Source organism: Colius striatus, chromosome 7 (genome assembly GCF_028858725.1).
Source record: "Colius striatus isolate bColStr4 chromosome 7, bColStr4.1.hap1, whole genome shotgun sequence".
NCBI lineage: Eukaryota > Metazoa > Chordata > Aves > Coliiformes > Coliidae > Colius > Colius striatus.
Window position 1 is genome coordinate 25680097 of NC_084765.1, and position 18527 is coordinate 25698623.

Sequence of the window (18527 nt, forward strand, 5' to 3'; positions counted from 1 at the left end):
AAAAGGGCAGTATCAGGAATATGATTTAAAATTCTGATCCTTCAGCTAACATACGGGCCTTGGTATATATCTGTATCTGACTGAATGTGTTATATATAGGGCACAAACTCTGACATGTACATATCTCTCACTATATATTTGTGTGTGTGTGTATGTATACACACACAGACATTTGCTGTTTATTTAAGGTCTTTTTAAAGGGAATACACGAATACAGTGGAATCTCAACTGTTAAAAAATATAACTGAGATTATTTTTTAATACTTAAGGGGTTTTTTTAAGTTTCAAAGGAAGATCATTCAAGGCTTTTTTTCACATAATTCTTTTAGGTTGATTTGAGCAACATTTGATTTGCCATTTTCTGTACTGTTGATGGCAACTTTGCTTGTGAGCAATGGAATAGTGATGAAGAAGTTCTCCTGAAGAAAGAAAATGGAAGGAGGCACATGGTCATGCTATCTCTTTCTTTGAAAACAAGCAAAAACTTTCCTTAAAATAATGTATATCTACCAACAAATACATGCATTTTAACAATGCTCATAGAATAAGATGGCATTTCTAGCTCCTCTAATTCATATCAAGAGTAGAAGTGGAGTTTTAAACAACTGTGGGAAAGAACAAAGGAAGAAAAGTGATGAGGAAGGAGAGAGGAAAGGAAGAAACAAAGAAAACAGCACGAAAAAAAGGAAAAAGAGATTGAGAGAGAACGGAAGAAAGAAACTTGAATCCCATTAGTCTCTGTGGGCCAAACAAGTTATGTATGTCCTCTCCTAGGTGAGGGATCGTCTGTGATCATTTTATATCCACTGCAAGATGTTTCAAGTCCTTGATAGAAGTCCTTCCTTGTTAGTCTTCTTCCCTGTCAAATTCAGTGTATGGAACAATGGCATTTTGCCATCCAGTGTAAGATGATCCAAAAATGGCACCTCCATCTTTGCTGGAACTTTCTTTGCTTTTTTTTTTTCTTTCACCTTTTTATTTGTTCTCCATTTTTCTCCCAGTACCTCAGTAACTACTTTTCTTTCCCATTGTCCTTCTTCCTTATTTTAGGGATCCATCTCCACCTCTCTGTGCTTGCATGCCTGTGGTCCTCTTTCATCCCTGTCATATGCATCATCTCGTTTTACGGTCTTTAATCTTTGTTCTCAGCCTGTCCTCCTCCCCATTCTGCAGACATTGCTCACCCTCCCCAGAACTATTCTTATTCAAGGGGGCTCAGATGAAAGGCAGGGATTATTTTACCCTACTCTTTATCAGGTCACTCTCCCCTGAGCTTCTTTTCATGAGTCTCTGCACCTTGAAATCTTTCCCCTCCTTCCTGTTGTGATCTCAGCCTTTTCCTTCCTGCCTCCTCTTGTGAGTACTCATAGACCGTGGCAATGAAGCATGTGGGCATAAAAAATGTCCCATTCTGCCTTCTGTGTGTGCAGATAGATTTTTTAAAAAAGTCTGAGGCTTACTTACACCTAGCTAAAAAGTCTGCAGTAGGGTTTTCATGGCAGGGGCCAGAAGAGGAGCTTTGGCAGAAGGCCGTGCTGCAATGTAGGAGACCTGGTGTGGGGGTGTGACCCTCCTGATGTCAGCACAGCCACTGTGCCTCTGGGAAAAGAGGAGTGAAGGCACAGTGTTTGGATATTCGGGGAGCAGTTGGGTGGCAGAAGGCTGGGGATGGTGCTGATGAAATCTGGAAGTTCCAGGAGCTTTGAGGCTGTGTGTGCAAGGGAGAGAGCTGGCACCGTTTGCTCTGAGGGAGACGGTCCCAGTGAGCTTACTCAGCCCTGCAGTGCTGCGTTCTCCGTGTCACAGTGGAGGACGTGGCCCTTCCCCTTGATTTCAGACTGCTGCCTTGGGAATTTGCTTCAGCTATTTCCTGGAATACGAATTTGTTTATTTTCAAAGGAGAACAAATGTAAAACTCATACAGTAGCTTTGGGTAGGGCGTTTCTTTGTAGAGGAGTGATCTGTATCACTGAATTTTTGCTTTTTAAAAAGAATTTTGGTACGTAAAAAGATTGCACAGAGCATGAAGGCAGCATGTAAGAAGTGCAGCTGCAAGAAAGTTGTGGCCCTTCTCTCGAGACATTCAAAACCCACCTGGATGACTTCCTGTGTGACCTACTCTAGGAGGAGGGTTGGACTAGATGATCTTTCAAAATCTCTTCCAGCCCTTGAGATTCTGTGATTCTGATACTATGCCATTTACTGTCATCTACATCTTGTGAAATGTTGGCAAAATGAATGTGGAATACACCAGTTTTGGTTTGGGGTTTTTTTTCTCAACAGCTCTCCTTTCACTGCAAGCTGGTTAGTTATGGAACTTTTGCTCTAATCTAATACTTAATGAGTAAATTAATCAAACATAGTAAACTATAAATCATAGTGATGTGGTTGATACACAGTGTGCCATCTTTTTACTGAGGTTGAGAACACTTGTGGGTGATTCTTTTGGAAGTGGTTTGGTTACAACTTGGTCCTACAAAACTTGGCAGCATGTGCTCAGCTTCCTGTGGCATGAGCTATCCCCTTGCAGTAAAGCAAGTGTGCGCCTGAGTCACAATTGCAGCTCCATTTTCAGATACAGCCTTATCCTGCATGGGTTAGACACCCACCTCCTAAGTAAGAGAAAAATCTTTAATAAGCCTTTTTCTAAGTGGGGAACAAATATTTGCGGTGTTTCTCGTAGTGCTTAAATAAATACTTATTTTGTAACAGACACTGCAATCCTTCACCTAAAATACTTGAAGAAGTTTATTTTTTAAAGCCACAGGCAGCAGTTCATGGCGCTATAGGAAATGCTAAGGCTATGTAGTCACCACCTTAAACTAAAGCAAATCTCCCAAGTTGTTTTCTCTTTGTGTATTTATTGCTTTTATCTCAGGAACAAAATGTACAATTAGGAACTTGAAAACTAATGTCCCGCCCCTTCAAACAATAGGCACACACAAAAGCAGGTTTGAACCCTCGCTGATTAACGTCCCAGTTCTGCAGGCAGTTGCACGGGTGCGGGGTTATTTGCCGCAAGCGTTTGCAGGACCGACCGCTGAGAACGCTGATAGTGGACCCGCTCACCCGCTCGTGGCTGAGCCACCCTGGCGCTTGCAAAGCAACCGGGGTGCGGGCGTCCACGCGCCCCCCGCACCAGTCACCTCGCCTCAGTTCGTGCCTCTCCGCGCGGTGGCAGGCCCTACCCTGCCGTGCCGCGCCGCATGCTGCGGGCAGCGGCCCGCTCCCCTCTGCTCCCCTGTTTCAAACCGTATCCCGCGCTCTCATAGGCTGCGGTGGGCCGGCAGCCGCTTGGCCCCCGCCGCCGGTGCCCGCCGCCCCGACCATCGCGCGGGGGAGCTCGGCTGCGGGCAAGGCCTGCGGGCGTTCCCGCGCCGTGCGGCGGCCGGCGGGGATGGCGGGACCGAGGGCGGCCACTGCTGCTGCTACTCCGCCGCCGCTCGGGGTGCCCGGGGCCTGTGGTGGTGCGGTGGCGGAGGGCGGCGGGGCGGAGCGCTCCCCCCGCGGGCGGGATGGGCCGTGCCGCCAGTCAGACATGTCAGGGGCTGTGCGGGGGGAAAGGCACGCGGCGGCGGCCGGGCCGGGGGCGGGGGGGACGTGAGCGGTGCGGCCGCTGAGGAGACGGACGGGTCGAGGGCAACGGGGCCGCTCTTGCCTCCGCGCCCCGGCGGGCTCGGCCCGTCCCAGCGGCGGAGTGCCCTACAGCCCCGGGCAAAAGACAGACTGGACTTTTATAAAAACTTAAGCTCTCGCTCCCTTTCCTTTCTTCCTCTTTCCATCCTCCTCCCACGTCCCCGCCCCTTCCCCGCCGCCCTCCTCTTCCTCCTCCCCCCCGCGCCCTGGGATGTTTATTCGGGCAGCTGCGTGAGGCGCGGGTGGCGGCGGGGAGTTTCTCTCCCCCGGCCTGAGTAGTTCCAGGCGCCCGCATAGTCGCCGTACTCCGGGCAGAGAAGGAAACAAAATGTCTGCCAGGGCCGCGGCTGCTTCCACAAAGGTAAGGCTCAGCCCCGGAGCGGCGGCGCTCACTCCCCGCTCTAATCCCCGCCGTCCACCGGCATAGTTTCGGTTGTACCGCCTTGCAGCCGCTTGCCGCGCCAGGGAGCGTGTGCCCCGCCGAGCCCTCGTCCCGGCAGCCGCGGCTTTCGCTCGCTCGATCGGCTCGGGGGCGCGGGCAGTCGGGCTCAGCCTGAGGGAGTGGGTGAGGCGGGCCGGGGCCTCCTGGTCGCCTTCTCCTCGCGTCCGGCGAGCCTCTCGCCTGCCGGCCGTGCCGAGCGAGCGTGCAGGTGGCTCGCAGCCCCCCGGGGCCGCTGCCCCGCCGGCCGCCTCCTGCGGCACTCCCCGCCCGCTCGCCTACCTGTTGGACGAGCGGCGGCGCCCGGCTGGCGGGCGGAGAGTGCTGCGGGCGCCGGGCCCCGGCGGCGGGCCGGGTCCGCGCCGACCCCCAGCGTGTTGCCGTGAGCCGCGCCCTGCCCGGGCGGGGGCGGTGCGGCCCCCGAGGTGGGCTGGAGCGCGCTCCCGCCGGCTGCGGGGCACGGGCGTTCGGGCGGCGCGCCGGGGCAGGCCGTGCCTTTTTGTTCCAGTTTAAGAGTCGGTAGCAATTAGGAAAGGCTTAACCGGGAGAGTCCAGTACAGCAGGATTCTTCAATAGCCGCTGAATCAGGCGAGAGGTGATTGTTGCTGTCATACAGTAAACAGATTGAGGGTGGCAGTAATTTTTCAGAAACTTATGCCGGTCCTCCACCTGATCCGTAGGTGTTTATGGTGCAGGTGCACGTTGCAGGGTGTGTACTCTGACCTTCTCTAGCACTACCGCGGTGGTGAGTAACGCTGAACGTCCCCGAGGGAAAGAGGTGGAGTTAGGAACGCTCAACAGGTTATTTTCCCTTCGTGTAAAATTAAAGGTTTGCTCTGAAACTAGTTTGAATTAAAATTTCGAATTAATTTTCAGCTGCGATTCCTGAGTTAGCTGCACAGTCTTCGGTGTAGCAAGTTTGCTGTAGCTGGTGTTGCTGGAGCTCGGCTTAGTGCTGTTTGCTCTCGAGTGAAACTATGTGGTTTCGGTCTGATGTCACTGGCTGGTATGCACTCATCAGAAGTGATATTCTGCAGGCTGAAGCAAAATACACACCTTGTTGCATTTCTGCTGAAAGACTTGAGGCTTCATGAAATGCTAAGTTACTGGTAAGCTTACTAGATGTAAGGCTTTGCTAGCTGTAGTAGTTTTATTCCCTCTGAAGTATTAATTTTACGTTCAAGGCAACTGCAGCTTCGAGTGAGATTTAAACAACGTAAAAGCCAGCCTTGATCTAAAGTTATATGCTGCTTCCTAAGTATGGTTTCAGAGATCTTTTAATACGTTTCAACGTGTATACACATGAATTTGACAATAAATGTATACAATTGTATGCATTGCAAAAGTACAAAAATAATTTGATTTGGGTAATATTTCAAATAGGTGGTATTACCTAGCTACAGAAAAAGGTAAAACATCCTTTTTTTGACCCTCCTCTCAGTCAAAGGTATTTGTATTGGCAACAAACATGACTTGAATGTAAATGTTGTTTCTTCTTCTACAAAAACAGTATTGTGTTAGGAATTGTGAAAAATTGCATCAGATCAAATTTTGCATTTTTTTCCCTTGTATAAAATCTGAGCACAAGGTTCCCACTTCCATTTCTAAATACTCTCTTAAAATACAGCTGTTCTGTGAGATTGTGGAAAAATGGTGCTTCTATACTTGCATACGCTGTCTTCACGAATAATTTGTTAAAAATACAGAAGTGTTATGTTTTTTGACTGTAGACTGGTGTACAGAGTAGTGTAAAATTGAAAGTTGTATCTTATCATAGCAGTTATTTGAATCTTCTTTCAGATCATAGTCATATCAAATTGGCTCTTTAAGCATGTATACAATGTCAGCCAAATAATTATACTGAAGGATATGTTAATTTAAGAATGTTGCGAAGTGTAGCTTCCCTCATATCTAACTCTTTGTTGGTGTACTTTTAAAAATTATATGAAATAGCATACCTCTTTCTTGGGGCAGGGACTGGAGAGGGAAGTCCAGTGACTTCTTCACTGTGAATTCTTAGTCTGTAATAGCCTTTTGTCAAAGTTAGTTCTTACACTTTTGATCTTGATCGTAAAAATGTCTTTAGAGACCAGAGTCTTATGCTTATAGTTCATTCTAATTTCCTTGTTAAAACAGAAATGCTTTCAGTAGATGAGTCGTTATTTCTACTTCAGCCACTAGTTCATGGGGTACTGTCCATCTAGTTCTAATAGTTGAGAGGATTATAAATATTTTAGAAATGCGAGAATGTTGGAGTACTTCTGTGTTCAAGTTTCAGATCTTGTTTCCTTCAGTCACTCCTTCAGACATGGCATCTGGTTTCTCGTTTCTGAGATAATCATTAAAAAACTCTTTTGTGAATACATTTTTTTTCATAGTAGTAGTTATTTAACATGCTTTTCAGCTTTTTGTCCCTGTCCACATTTATCTTGTCACACATGACCAAAAGGGAAATCAAACCCATTTTTTGATTAGTTGAATAATTCTTACTTGTACATGTGGGAATCTTGGCTGGTGTGATTGATTGTGTTATGCCCTGTTACCAACAGTGTTTGTGCTACCTTCCACTGCTCTTCTGTTTTGGCTTCTCAACTTTCTCCCTGCTGTGCTGTAAGAGAATATGTTTTTATTAAGGCTTTATATGTTTGCTGTAGCTGTTGGTAGTATAAAATAGAAAATGATGAGAGAAATGAAATCTTGCTTAGGGTCTAATCTTTTGGTTGCTGTGATTGCAGAATGTAAGGGGCCTAACCTCTTCTGGTGTCTTTTTGAACAGTGTTAACGGATGTCATGGGAGTGACTATGTCAGGCAGTAGTGAGATATAAAGCTTTCCACCTTGAAGCTGAGGGTTCAAATATAGTCTGCATTGTTGTGATTTTTTAAAAAAAAAAAAAAAAAAAAAAAAAACAACAAACCACAAATGCTTTCAAGTAGTAAATGTAGAGACAGGTCTTCTTGAATTCTTGAGCGCTTTTGAAAGCCGAACCTGAGTTTTTGAGACTTCCTTCTAGATGTAAATATGTGAACTGAGAGTATGTTAGTCTTTCACCTTAGTCTTGTAATTAATTGGAATTTGGTTGTTGTAACAGTCTTTCTAGCTCCAGGCATGTATCTGTTATCTGTGACTTCAATCGGAAGCTGGAAAGTTGATCACACTAACAGTTCAAGACCCTGATCGCAAGGACTGTTTGGTTTCCTCTGCTAGTGGGAAAGATGTGTACTTAACATTCTACCCCAAACTGCCTAGAGACACCTGTATATTTGTTTCTGGTGGAGGATACATGCACAAGTTTTTGAAATTTGTTTTTTTCTGCTGTAATCTATGAGATGACCAAGTTAGAAATAGTGTTTTGGTTTTCCTATTCAAAGCTATATGAATACTATAGTATTAGATCAACTTTCAGATTGTTGGTGAGATTCTTCAACTATAAGAACAAAAAAGGAAAAATAGAATATGCATCTGGGGAGGTAACACCAAGTATGTAAATAAGGTGAGGGTTTGGTTTAGCATCAGAAACTACTTTCTCCTTGGGGGGAAAAAAAGAGTCATGTAAAATGACTGTGTTTAATTTTGATAGTATTCCTGTAAGTTGCATTTGGACCTTAGGAAATAATTGTTTTAATGGTTTGTTTTCAAAGAAGAAATTACATAATACAAATACAAAATGTAAATTATCATTCTTAAATTCGTTTGACTGTTACAATTATGACTATAGGCCATGTCAGCTACCAAATGATAGTTTAAGTGCATTTTTCAGTGTGAATTTTGTTCTACTGCGAGAAGAGCCATGAGCTCTATACTCCGTTGATCGTTATGAAGTATATTCTGGAGTTTGCTTCTGGTTCAAAATGCAGTGGAAAGGTTACTCTAATATAACCAGAGCTTCAAGTCTGATGATGCCTGGGGGGCTGGCTCCATCTTTGTAGAGTGGGAGATCAGTAACACCTTATCAGTGACCAGATAGCTATTTTTTGTTTGTTTGTTTGTTTTCAAGGAAAGCGTCTAAAATAGGTTATTGTATGGCATAGGTATTCTAATGTGTGTATTGTACTACTAACAAACTATGAGCATAGATACTGGATTTCTATCTAAATTCTAAATCTAAATTTAAAAAAAGGCTCTAAACATGTTTTTTGGAATTAGTGAAGTCAACAGTGGTCATGAAGTGTGAGCGTAGGTCTGTGTTGACGCTACAATGTAACATCATGGTCAAAACTTTCTGGTATGAGTACTGACTAAAATACTTGATAACAGTTTCTCAGCATGAGATACTGAGTTGAATACAGAACTGTAATTAGTAAATGGTTTAAGCTGTGAGTTGTGCTAAATACTGAATTTTTATTACTTGCTATGCAAAAATATTCTTTGTTGGGTCAAAGCATTCATCCAAAAACGTCTGATCAAAGTCGCTGAGGTTTGACCAAGCACTGAGTTGTTACCCAACTTTCTCACAGGCCATGCTAATCAAGATCGTCTGTTCTGTTTTCTTCATCTATCCTGTAACTAGAGGAAAGGTATATATCTGGGGGCTGTGGAGGAGTGTGTGTTAGATTAGTCACAGTGTAGGAAGGGTAAAGCCATGTGCATCTCATAATTACTGGTACCAGTATTTGATTTATTAACACTGTCAAATTCAAGGTGTCTGAGTTAAGGGATAGCATTTAGAGTGGATGCTTATTGTGGAGTTCATAGGATGTCTGAAGTTAGATAACCTGTATTGGAAATTACCGTCTGATGAGGAAAACCGTAGGTCACATATCCCAAATTTTTCCTGGTTATCAAAGTATAAATACAAAAAAAATTGTCAGACTATGCTCAGTGTTGTCTCAGGCAAATTATTGCTAATGGCTTCTTCACTGAATGTACTGATTAAGCAAACAGCCATAGGGAAGTTTTTAAATCAATTCTGTGATTCTATGCAGTGTATTTATGCCAATTCCAAAAAGAGCTGAAGTGAAGACATTGTCTTGTCTTGAAATCATGCTATTTTAGGGATATATTCTTCAAATATGTGCTTTACACATAAATAGTAGATGTGTCCTTCTTTCAAGGGACTGTGACATGTTTCAGTGAAGGATCTGAGAAAATGGAGGAACACGTTCATCTGAGTGCTCTAAGGTCTATTGTGGGTCCTTTGAATCTGAGTAGCAAGTGCCAGTGAGGCCACAGCTGTGGTGGTTTGTCCAAGGCTTCATTATCTGTGGGATTTTCCTGCTGTCATGTTATGTGCTTAGCGAACTCCTTAAGCTGCGAGCCTTGTGGGCTGGTTGAGCTACGTAGATGGGCTGCTGTGAGGTTGAGGAACTGCCTGTGTGCAGGGCTGGGCTATTCTTAACTCTGTAGGATCTTCAGAAGCTCTTTACAGTTGTTTCCTGCCTTTGCACATGAAGATTTATTTAGATATTTGGAAAAAACTACTATATTGCAGGTGCTAAATTTTAAATATTGGCTTTATGTTAAGATATCATTTATTTTCTGGAGGCTATTTGGTAATTTCTAAAAGGATTCTTGTTTCCTAATCCATTATAAACAAACATTCCACCCTTTTGTGGGGGAGAAGGCAGCCTAAATTCAGTAGGATGATAGCAGTGTTGCGTTGGAGAAACTAATATTTTTAGAAGTGGGCAAGTGTACAATGCTCCTTTTTGGCCTGTGTAACTCACCATAAGGTTTTTTTGTTCTTTTCCATGGCAGAGGAAGCAATATTAAAACTCAGTACTGCTCTTATGGTCTTTCTGTCTCTCCACCTCCGGATATGTGAAGTACTTATAGGCTAAAAATAGAATTTGAGCAAAAGTAGGTAGTTTGTTTGATTTGTAGCTACAAGTATTTTGCTAGTTAAATACTGCACTGAAGAGCAGTCTTCTGTCTTCCTCACCCCTGCCTTTTTACATTTGAGTTCTGTTATCAGAAATTACTAATTAAATATTCCTCCTGCCCTTCCTAAACCAGGCAGTGTTCAGCTTGGGTTCCTTTAGGGTTGCATAGGTTGTTTCTTACCTTTTCTGACTGGATGTCTTCCTTTCTGCCCTGCTGCGTCACCAATCACTGTAACACGTGGCCCTCACTTACGTGTCTAGCTTTAGATTTTTCTTGTAAATATTGAATGACTCTCGGCTATTTACACTCAAGGCTGGTGACTGTTTCTTATGTCCTATCCAGATAGGGCATAGAATAAGCAAAATGCGCAGAGATAATGTCTTTTTTGACTTGTTAATATATTTGAGAGCACTTTTTTTGGACATAGCTCTTTGAGAAGAGTTGATGTGGCAGAGAGAACATCCGTTGCCCTTTGCTGCAAGCCTTGTTGATTATCTTTCTTTAGACCACTGCTGCTACAACAGTGTTGCTGTTGCTACAGCATTAATGACTTGGTTATATTCATTATCAAGTTGGGTAATAAAAAAAATTATGAAGAGTAACTTGTGTCTGAAGAGACACTACTCAATTTGAGTTAATTAAAAGGAAGTAATAACCTTAAATTATAACCAGAAGCAGTAACACAATGAAACAGGATAGATTATGAAATTTTAACAATTACGTCAGTTCTTGCTTTACTTAAATTAGTAGCACAGGTGACATGAGTTTGCAAAAGGACTGACCCAACACATTTTGCTATAGAATGATTTAAGAAACAAATTTAGGACTATGAAAAAGGGGGGAATATTCACACAGTTGCTTTCAGTTTCACTGAAAGCGTTATAGAGTTAAATTATGCCATCTAAAAGTTTGTTGTTTCTAATAGAAAGTAACAATTATAATTACTGTAACTGTAGAACTCTAGGAGTGCTAACTTTAAAAAGTGGTACTTGACAGTGTGCTACCAAATAATTAGTAAGTTGTAACTAATACAGGATCAGGATAGTACCTGAGGCTAAGTCTGCCAAGTATTGTTTATCTGAACAAATTCCAAGGCTCATAATAAGTCTGTAATTCATGTTCATTTTAGATGGCTGGCTTTGCCACAATTAAATCTGGGAGAAGGCCAGATTGTGTTAACCCTGTTAACACCAGATAGTTGTTTAAAAACTTTCTCACTTGACTCAGCATTGTTCCTACACATTATTTGGGAAAATGCTTCTTTGCCCATTAATGCCTCTACATGAAGTACTTCTCCAGCGTAGTACTAGGTGGAAAAGGTACAGGCTTTTCTAGGAGATGTGGATTCCTTGAAATAGTATTTCCAATGGGTGTTAAGATCTTGAAGTCAAACTTAAAGGCATAGCTTTCTGACAAAAGACTTGTGTTTCCTTCAAAACTGAAATTAAGTTGTGGAAAGGGACCATCACATAGAGTGTAAAATCCTCTGTGATTCAACCCAGCTATGTAGGACTAGAAATTCCTTGAGGGTAATCTTGTATGAGAACTGAATCAACTCACATTTTGAGTTTTGCCCTCTATGGATAATGTGGGCTGGATTAATGCTTTTCAAATTGAGAGCCTTTAGCTATCAAATATGAGAGGTATACAGGTATATAAAATGTGTAATATTGACTTGAACCAAAAACATGTTTCATTTGAATTGTACATAGGGCTGTAGAAGCACTTTGTAATATGCCAGTTTATTTTTATCAGTCTTGTTCACCTAGCTTATTGAAGCTTGTTTATTTTTGGTAGTTAGATGGTAAATGTCCCCAACAGCTTTCCAGGAAACTGCTGAGTTCAAATCAGGAGATCTATAGGTAAAATTGTTTGAAGATTCTATCAGTATGCAACTCTGAATATTTAGTCTATTACAGTAAGCTTGCTGATGATGATCAAGTGTTCACCTGATCAGCTGTTCTGATACATTCTGTCTTGGAGGAGTATTTACTTTGCCCCTCAATATAAACATCTATGAAACTGAAAACATCTGCATCAGTGTGTTCTCCTTCACAGAGGTGCCAGGATTGATGGTATCAGAAGCTGGCTTTTACAAGCAAGAGGGATTCAGAAATTAGTAATTATCAGACATGTTGCAGACTACTGCAAGAGTGTATTGCCCCTTAAGAAGAGGGAGCTGGAATAACTAGGTCTGTCCAATACTTTAGGTTGTTTCAGTTCCATCATCTTCTGAACTAAGATGGGACTAAAGGAACTGCAGGAAGAGAGCACTTAAGGAGGAAGATGCTAGGTGATATTTTAGGGAGAAGAGAATGGGAAAAGAGAGGGTGCCAAAGATGAGCAGACAGGTTTTTTATGCTGAGTCAGCCATCTATACTTCCTCTTCTTTATTACCTCTGCCCTCCCCAGGAATGAAACAGAAACATTAGCACAACAGCTGAGGTGTCTGGACTCTTACAGTAATTATTGTGAAACTTTGTGTTGTATGACTAAGCCTTACTCACTGAATTGTCATCAAGACTAGCTGCATAGTTGTATTTTAAAAATTACTATTAAAAAGAAAAAAGATCAACCCTAACTTCTGAAAGAGTAGGTGAAATGTAGAGTGGGCAAAAGTGTAGATGTTTTGCTTGAGTTGCAGGAGTATAATTTCTTTTAGCTGTTGTGACTATTCCTTTGCTTCTTTCTGCATTCTCTAAGAGATGAAAAGCTTTGGAAAGAGGAAAAAGAAAACTATCAAAACGTATTTAAATGCTAAAGCAAAGAAGGGACATTTTGAAGGACTCTAGGATTCTGTACAGAAATTCTATAGAATAAGACCTTTTATCAAAAACTGTGAGGAAAACGTGCTCAACTACACCTACTGCTTGTCCTTTCACTATTTGGAAATAATGGAAATCATCACCCACACTAATGTGAGTGTTCCTCTTCAGTTATTTATCTGAATATATTCCCAGGTAACCAGGAAAGAACAGAATTCTGAGTATGAAGATCATTTGGCAAACTACATCCTCTTAAATGTGTATCTATACTTTGAAGTCCTGCATAGATAACCAACAAAGCAAAGCATCTTGTGAAAATCTTCAGTAGTACCAGTTTAACTATTCATGTGGATAAGACCCAAATTACAGTTGGAGTAGAATTCTTCATGAGAAGACTGTACTGTATTCAGGAGAAGGTGCTGACTTAAATTCTCCCAGTTGTGCAAAGGGTGATAGCTTGAATTACTTAAAGAACAATTCTTGTCAAATGGAAAACTGTTCTTATAAATGACACATTCTGCTTAAGGAAAGTCCTTCAATTCTCCAGCTAAATTAGTGGATTAAGGAATAGGAAGGAGTTCAGAGTTCTTCGCTTTCACAACATATCTTTTTCTTCCAGCTGAGAGGGACCACTGCCCCAGTGGTGTGATGGTGCAACCCCTTCCACCCTTCAAATGCCCTGGAATACTGGAAGTATTTTTACTGTGAAGAATATGATTTTTTCTTTGTGCATATTTGTCATCTTTCTCGAATGTCCTGGGGTTTCTGCCTTCTTGAAGGTACTGGTGAGGAGCCGAAGTGGGGGCTGTTGCATACTGGGAAGAACTGCAAATAGAATTGAAAACTAATATTGGTTACTCCTGGCCTTAGAAGAAGAAAAAAGTTAGGAAATGGCTGTCTAGCAAATACAAACTGCAGTTCTTTTGAAGAGGAGAGTTGGTGTTCCAAGAAATGTCTCCGATAGTGCAGTAGTCCCAGTTTCTCTTCTGATGCACAATTCCTAGGAACTTGTTCTTTATCAAGTGGGTTTTTTTCCCTGTTAAATTTTGCATCTGAAATATGAGGTTAGGTAATCAATACCTGCCTTGTTCTAAGTGAAATTGCATGATTTTTGTATGATGTCATAGCTGCCTGTCAAGAGGAATTTTGGGGTTAGAAGTTGAAATACACATGAAATGTATGTTTGGATTTTTAGTTTTGAAGAGCTCTTTGCCTTTGAGGGTATATAAAGTCAGGGATGATTCATTTGAAATAAACTAATGCTGACTTAAGATTTTCTTACTCGGTCTTGTGTTTATCTGCAATCAGTAAATGCCTCTTTTTCTTGAGTTGTGTAAACAATAGTAAGAAGCCAGTGGCAGAGTTGCTGAGATCATGGCTCTTTGAGAACCAGGAACACTGTTGCTTTCTGTTTTTTCTTCCAGCATTATGAGGATACCTTTTAAGTCACTTGGATTTCTGATTATGCTAGGACTATTTTTTTGGCTATAAACTTAATTTAGTTGACAATAATGTGAGACTTATGTCCTGTATTTCAAATGGTGCTAGCTTTTCAGTTTAAGAGGCAAACAGACTGGAGATGCCTTTTAGACTTGAATGTAGTATTTCTGCAGTGTGAGTTTTGCCAACATGAATCTTGGATTACATTGACTTTCTCCTTTAAAATGCTTGAAGTGGTTACTGATAATAAAAACACTTTAAACAAAAACAAGCAGCAAAATGCTGTATGGAACTCTTTGCAATTATAATTCAATTGTAGAGAAGAATTTTTGTGACATTCTTTGTATTTCTCCTTGTTTGTATTCTTTTCTGTGTGACTGAGGAATGCTTGAAGTCACTTAAAATGGAGTAGTAGAAATAGATTGGTTAGTAATACAGTGGTAAAATAAGAAGACAGTGGCCTTTTGTGCAGCAGAAGAGCTGTAGAAGTAAACTATGAAGGGTGAAGTAAACTGTGATCAGCTGCAAACACAGATACCTGTTCCATGAACTTTGTGGTGGGGTTGGTGCGCTATATACTGTGATGTATGACAGGAGAGACACGTGTGGATTCAATAGCAAATTGAAATAGGTGGAATCTTACTACAATCCTGATTAGGCTGTTGGCAACTAAATAGTAAGCTTTTCATCTTAAGAGGTAGGCTGAGGGATGCTATTCTTCTATTTAGAGAAAAAAAATTATTCTAGTCTATAACTGTCCTTGTTTTGCTGTGAGTTGCTTGGTATGTTTATAGCTGGTAGTAACCACTTCTCTTTTCTCATGGAAAGAATATTTTTCTAATAGAGCTGGACACATAGTATTTTGCTTGCTCTACCTTTTCATTTTCAGAACAAGACCTTTTAATTTGCTCAGTAGTTTCAGTCTTTGTGTAGTTAAAAATTAGTTTCATAGAAAGTAACTAAATGTTTTGGAAGTTATGTTGGAGAAATAAAAACTTCTCAAATAGATTTACAGTTCATGGAATACGATGGACAGTGTTACAGAACTTCATAAATAGTCTTCCCCCTATCAGAAAAGCAGATTTTTAATGTTCCATTATTTTTTATTTGTAGATTAGTCCGTATTTCCTGGATATACTTATAAAGGGAAGGTTAGTATGTAGCTGACAAAAACATAATACCTAAAATCTGTTTTTACTGTCCTAGCCCTTCAAGCAATGTAATTATGTTGCTTCCAAGAGATAAGCCAAGGCAATTTACAGATTACTGGAATGCTTGAAAACACTGACCTTTCAGGTCACTGTGAGCACTCCTATTATGCAGAGATTGCTGTGGCACTGTTGTAATGTGCTGGTCTGTCACATGCTGACTAACTTGCAGAAAGCTTTGCAGCTGTTTTAAAAATGCTTTTGCTGACTGATAGGCACTTAGACTACTGCCTGTGAACAAAGCTGGCTCTCATTCCATGCTTTTAGCCCCCATTTTCTATAACAACACTTCTCCACTGCTGACTACACACACAGTTCTTATCTGGGCCAGACTGTTGACTTGTCTCCTTTTAAATCTTATTCGTGTTACTTTTCACTTCAAAAATAGTCATGTGTGTGAGAGACATTCAGTTTGTGTGGTTTATTCAGAGCTACTGCAAAGAGGCAGCCTTGAAATGTTTGTGGTGGCTTTAAAGAATGAGTGGATTAGTGAGGAGAAAGAGTGTGTGAAAGCAGGGGAGGGAAGGGATTAAAAAACAATGGTCCTTTATTGATCATGACCAATACAGTGGAAAGTAGTTTTCTGAAATGTAGTATGTATGGTATGGAAGTTTGGGATCTAATGTCTTTTTCTGAGTTGGTACAAAGAATAGGAATACATTGATAAGTAAATGTTTCTTTTGAATATGCGATGTTTATTTAGCATCACGCATGGTAACTCTAATACTGTACCACCATCAGTATTAGAAGCAGAACAGGAACTGACGTGATTTTTCTTCTTTCTGACTGTAATATCTTTTAATTTTATTAGTAGTTGTTTATCGGGGAGTGCTTGACTTGGTAGTATCATAGGTAGAGGAAATAGAAGTCCAAAAGGGTAAAATATCTCATTCCAGTAGGCTGACTAGAATGTTACAAGAACAAACCAGATTTCTTGTTTTCCAAAGACTGTTAAAGAGAATGCATATTATTACTGAAAATTAGGTGTTGGATGTTTGCAGAAAGTGGACGTCTAATCTAAGTAATCCTGTACCATAAGAAGCCTTATAGCTTATTACCTACAAAGGGCAAAGTTTGCCAGTTTAGAATTGAACTTTTCACTATGGGGAATACATTTGTATTTAATCTACCGGTTACTTGTACCTTAGATTCCAAGCCTCTTTTGATTTCGATGTGTTTGGATCCAAAACTAAGCATCTCTGTTATATTCTGCTTAGAGGTGAAAAACAGACATTTAATTGATAATGTATGTGTGTATCATGTATGAAGGGTTTTTTTTAAGAATTTGAAGACTGAGCTTCTGTTGTGCAGCACGGCTTGTTTGAGGAGAATGTGACTACAGATATTCACCCGTGTTTACTGTGTTTTCAGTTACGGCAAAATATGCACAAGCTATGCCTAAAATGGCTTGCAGCAGTAGTGCCTATTCAGAAATAAATACCTGATGTATTGTAAAATTGGCTTTGCTATTTGGCAGAATGGTATATTGTGACAGTGCATTGAAATATACTTCTTTAAAATATAAATGTCATTTTTCTGCCATGGCAAGGCAGTGGACAGAGTAATAAATTCAGAGCAGGGAACTAACTGAATTCCATAGTGAGTGTTTTCCTACTTTTCTGGATAAAAAGTGTGCTCTTTGTAGTGATTGATAGGACAAGAAAGTTTGTTCTTTACAAAAAGACATTTTATGTATATTTAGCTTCAATTTAACTTCCATTAGAGGAAAAATATTTTCCATGGCTTAGTTCAACATTTGTTAGTCTGGAACAAATGAAATAGCATGGTAAGGCAAAAAAGATGCATTACTACACCTGTTGATAACACTACAGTATCTTTTAGAGGATTCAGTTTCAAAAAGAATGACTTCTGAAGGTCAACCCACAAAAATTATGGAAAAGATGCAACTAAATCAATATATTGATACAAGAAGTATAAATTTAGGTATTGTCACTGTACGTAATTTTCTCTTAAAAATTATTGTAACTTAATTGATTATGAAGATATGAATGTTAAATCAGTCAGTCTTTGATAGCCTTCTTTTTTTGAACTAAGTTTTCTTTTATTGTTCAATTCTGATTTCAGTGGAAAAAGACTGTACTACATCAGTCTTTGCTGAAAGTAGTTTCATTTCTCCTCTCTTTTTATTTTAACTCTGTTTTTAATCCTCACTGATTTAGTCTTTAGGATTTTTTCCAAAGAATACTGTAGATTAAATACTCTCTGTGCAAACCATGGCCTTTTGATAGAATTTTCCACTGAACTGACTGACCAAATTGGTCTGGTGTACTTAAGCTAAACTCCTGAGGTTTCTTCCTCATTTGGGAAAGATGTTCTGCAGGGGGCTGGACTAGATGATCTCTAAAGGTCCCTTCCAACCCCTACCATTCTATGATTCTATGTTCCTTTCAAAAGAAGCTAGCAGACTTTTCAGGTTTGTAGGTGATTGAATTGCTTCCTTCTCACACCACCATCTCTAGCATCTGGTTGTTGCTGAGTGTAACTTGATTTTTTGGGTGGGGGGACAACAGTTCAATGAACTGTAGCTGTAACCTAGGATAAACAAGTCATTCAAGAAAGCTATACAGGCATTTCATCTGCTAACTAAGAGCTTATCCAGTTTCTTTTCCAACTGGTTGGATAAACAGCTAGAACGTCATTCATGCTTTTTCATTCTTATGTGCTGAGTAAACGAAAAAGACATCTGCCCATTAAGCACAGATGGGAAATACTTGCTAAGAGGTGGGTTTGATGAGTAGCATGTCTGAGTAGTTATATATAGACTTTTATTTTTAGTCTTTGTTTTCAGAGTTCCTTTTCTGAAATACTCTACATGCTTGGCATCTTACAGAATCATAGAATCATCTTCACCATAGCTTGGCTAGCAATCAAGGATTATTCTGTATGAAATTGATTACTTGGGGAGAAAGAGCAGCTTCTGTCTCCTAAGCTTGTAGGATCTCTACTTGTGTTACTCATTGCATGGTGGTAACATTTCTGCTTGTGTTACTCATTGCATGATTGATTCTTTCAAAGTTGAGTTAAAATTATGCCATCTGCTATTACTTTACACACATGTCCTTAATGTAATGATTACTTTGGGATTCTTTTAAGTCTTACCTGTGCTAGAGCACAACAGTATACTTGAACATAATTCGTTCTTGTTTGCGTGTTTATAAAAGGTATCAAAACTGATTGCTATAGAAAATAATTTTGG

At 40.6% G+C, this 18527-nt stretch overlaps 1 protein-coding gene across 5 annotated transcripts in view; it reads left to right on the forward strand.

Annotated features, from left to right (window-relative positions):
* The first annotated feature begins 3597 nt into the window (after window positions 1-3597).
* The window catches only part of TJP1 (tight junction protein 1), a 74560-nt gene continuing 59630 nt past the window's right edge, over window positions 3598-18527 (forward strand). For 3 of the 5 annotated variants that reach the window (XM_061998983.1, XM_061998986.1, XM_061998987.1), the window contains exon 1: window positions 3599-3997. In XM_061998983.1, the coding sequence (XP_061854967.1) occupies window positions 3965-3997 (33 nt within the window). In that variant the 5' untranslated portion in view covers window positions 3599-3964. Of the gene's footprint in view, window positions 3998-18527 lie in introns of all 5 variants that reach the window. The other 2 variants (XM_061998984.1, XM_061998985.1) reach the window with 1 other exon arrangement.